General features: G+C 43.7%; 1 protein-coding gene across 1 annotated transcript; it reads left to right on the forward strand.

The window, feature by feature from the left end:
- Positions 1-1906: 1906 nt before the first annotated feature.
- Positions 1907-3402, forward strand: LOC112444838 (upstream-binding factor 1-like protein 1). The gene has a single exon (XM_024987379.2). The coding sequence runs from the start codon at positions 2152-2154 to the stop codon at positions 3400-3402; it is 1251 nt and encodes a 416-aa protein (XP_024843147.1). The 5' UTR covers positions 1907-2151.
- The last annotated feature ends 241 nt before the right edge of the window (positions 3403-3643 follow it).

Below are 3643 nucleotides of genomic sequence, written 5' to 3' on the forward strand. Positions count from 1 at the left end.
ATTTTAACAGAATAAAATAGAACACTGAACGTAAGTACCTTTGTTTAGAGTAGATAACTGTGTGTGATACACTGTGTGTGATGTGTCAATGTTTCTCAGGTTGCTCTGTCAGAGGCGGTCAGAAGACTCTTCTTGTGTGAGTGCAGGAGACACGTGCAGAGAAGGGCTTCCCCTGCCAGTGCCTGAAGTACCTGCGCCTCCTCCACAGGTCAGTGTTCCTATTTGTTCATTTCTATGAGCTTCCAATGAAACATGTTTTGTCATCTTTATATCTCAGCTAAAACAGAGAGTCCCTAGCTTATTGTGAAGTAGTGAAGTGAAAGTCTCTCAGTTGTGTCCAACTCTTTGCGACCACATGGGCTATCCAGTGGATGGACTTCTTTAGGCCAGAATACTGGAGTTGGTAGCCTTTCCCTTCTCCAGGGGATCTTTACAACCCAGGGATCAAACCCAATTCTTCCGCACTGCAGGTGGATCCTTTACCAGCTGAGTCAAAAGGGAAGGGTCTTCTTGTATACAGTTGTATTTAATATGCCTTATTATAATGTCTATTGACCTCCCCAGAAATGAAATATTGACCACTTAAACTCTTTTTCAATCCTTACATACACATGTTTACCCTTCTCCTCTCTTCATCTTCCCTTTGTACTTCTATGACATGTTTCTTAGATGAATTATATCTATTACAGCTTTCTTAGATTAATTATATCAATTATCCTCTCAACTGCACATTCAGTCTATGGCCATCTGGACTTTTCTTAGGAGGGAGCTATGCTCAGAATCCTAAGGACTGTTAGTGTTCTATAGAAGATTGCATTCACAGTAATATTGAGCAGAAAGTACGGAATTCCTGTCTACATCCTGCGCTCCCAGAATAAGCAGGCGTTTTCCCCCTGTTATCACATTATGTCTCAGAGTGGTGTGTTTATTATGATTTAGGAACCTCCACTGACACTTCATTATCACCCAAAGTCTATGGTTTCACATTAGTGTTCACTCTTGGTGTTGCGCATTCTGTTAGTTTTCACTGATATACAGTGACAAGTATCCAGCTCTATAATATCCAGAAGGGTTAGACTGCTGAAAGTCATTTGTGATCACCTATTCATCAGTCCCATTATCCTAACTGCTGGGAAGCAAGGTTTATTTCACTGTCCTCACATATTTCTCTTTTTTTCCCATATACTCCTTTTTCCTTGAATGTCTTATAGTTGGACTCATGAAATATGTATGTTTTTCAGCTTAGATTCATTCACTTAGAGATATGAATAAAAGAATACCCCATGTCTCTTACTGGCTTGATCACTCATTTCTTTTTAGAACTGAGTACTATTTCATGGTCTTAATGTACCAGAGTTGCTTTATCCATTCATTATGGTTGTTTTCATGTTTTGTGATTATGACCAAAATGGCTATAAACATCCCATTGCAGGTCTTTTTTTCTTTTTTATGGATACAGGTTTTCAGATGATTTGGGCAAATACAAAGGAGCATGAGTCCTGACTTACGTGGTAGGAGGATATTTAGTTTAGTAACAAGTTGCCTTATTGTCTTTCAGAAGGCTTGTAATGTTTTTCATCACCTTACGAAATGAATCAAATTGCCTGATATTCCACCCTCTCAGTAGTTGGTCCTTCTTTGGGATTTTGACCATTCTTGTCCATGTGCTGTGGTATCTCATTGCTATTTTAAAGCCCTGTTGCTTGTCAGGCATTTTTATTTTAAACTTCCCTTGCTTTTCTCTCATCCTTTGTCCCTTGAGTGAGTCCCCAGCCTCTTGTTCATTTCTATGTAAAACCCACTGTGGTGAGACTGGGAGGCAAGTTGGGTTCAGGCCTGAGGATTTTTAATTGTGAAAAGAAGCTTCATAATGCTCAACAGGACTCTCAACTCACAGGTTGGGCTGGTTTTCATTTACGTTCTTGAGGGTAAATGAAATAACAGAAGGGATGTATCCCAAGTGGGCTCTGCTTCTCTCCTGTGTCACATAGGAGAATAACTTTCCTTTTCTTTCTCCACAGAAACAGAGGATCGCACACACTGCAGGACTTCAGAAATAACTCACCTGCTGAATCTTGAGAGTGAAGAAACAAAAATTCTGCTGAGGTGTCTGAACTGCTGGGATCAAATAAGTGTCCCAAAGACCTAGAAATGGCAATGCCTAAACGCCAAGATGACTGGTCCAAGGAAGACATTGTGCAGTTATTGGAAAGTATGGAGAAAAGCATTCCATCCAGTGACGGGCACACGTTCAAAACAACCCAGTCAGTGATGGACTGGGAAAAAGTAGCTTTTAAAGATTTTTCTGGTGAAATGTGCAAACTCAAATGGTTAGAGGTTTCCCATAAGGTGAGAAAGTTTCGCACACTGAAAGAATTAGTCCTGGAAGCTAAGGAAAATGTTAGCAATCCTTCCAAAAAACACAAGAAAACACAAGAAAACAGCAGAAAACACAAGAAACATGCTTATTTGTTCCAGAAGTCCCTGACAGCTTACCGGCACATTTCCCAAGTGATGCGACCCCAGTACATCCAAAAACACCCCAAGATAAGCAACCAGGAGCTGACCAAGGTTCTGTCTGAGGAACACAGGAAGGTGCCTGAGCAGCTGAGGGTGAAACACAGTCAGGATCTTGAGAAAGAGAAAAAGGATTTTAGGGAGAAAATAGCTCTGTTCAGAGCACAGCACCCTGATCTAGTCCCAAACCCTGAGAAATCTGGTGTCCCTCAAAGAAGTGAAATGAAAGTGCCAGAGAAGCTTCAGGAGAATGTTCAAAAAGTGAAGTCTCCCCCAGAAAAGAGTTTACCCATGAAGTGGAAATTCCACGGAGAGCCCAAAAAGCCCCCGATGAATGGCTATCACAAGTTCCACCAGGATCTCTGGTCGAGCAGGGAGCTGAAAGTGGTGCCCCCGAGGGAGCGCATGGTGGAGATCAGTAGACGCTGGCAGCGGGTCCCCCAGGACCAGAAGGAGCTTTATAAGAAGCAGGCGGAGGGACTGCAGACACAGTACAAGGTGGACCTTGATCTCTGGCTGAGGACTCTGTCTCCTGAAGAATATGCTGCTTACAGAGAGGCGACCTGTGCTAAGCGTAAGAACATGAGCGTGACCGGGGGCCCGAATTCCAAGATTAGAAGGATGGGTCTGCAGTCCCCATCATCAGGGAATCTGCAAGGAAGGCTTAGAGAGGACCCAGGGCTTCAGGCTGCAGAGTTAGCATCATCAGACATGATTAGAGAATATTCTCCTGCCTCAGGGAGATCAGAGGAAAATGAGGAAGAGGAGGAAGGCAGCCGCTCCTCAGCCCCCAGCAGTGAGGATGAAGATGGAGATTCTGAGCCGGAGGACCACGGGTCCAGCTCATCGTCCTCAGCGGACTCCTCTGACTCGGATTCCAACTGAGTTTAGTTCACAACCTGAAGAGACAGAACTTTCAGCAGAAGTCCATGGGCTCGTCTCTCCATGCTTTTTCATTGCCTTCCTTCTTTCCCTCCCTCTTCATACAAAGTTGGACCTCTTGGAAAGAAGGCATCTTGAGCTGTAATTTCTAGCTTTTCCATCCACTCCATGTTCACCCTGAGAGAAAGTCAATGCAATGACGCCTCGTGGAATAAACCCTGAGCTGACTGGGCTGTGGGGCCCC

Source organism: Bos taurus, chromosome 29 (genome assembly GCF_002263795.3).
Source record: "Bos taurus isolate L1 Dominette 01449 registration number 42190680 breed Hereford chromosome 29, ARS-UCD2.0, whole genome shotgun sequence".
Classification (NCBI taxonomy): domain Eukaryota; kingdom Metazoa; phylum Chordata; class Mammalia; order Artiodactyla; family Bovidae; genus Bos; species Bos taurus.

Coding starts and splice junctions, on each gene's coding strand:
- LOC112444838 (XM_024987379.2), top strand. CDS start 2,152: ATGGCAATGCCTAAACGCCAAGATGACTGGTCCAAGGAAGACATTGTG.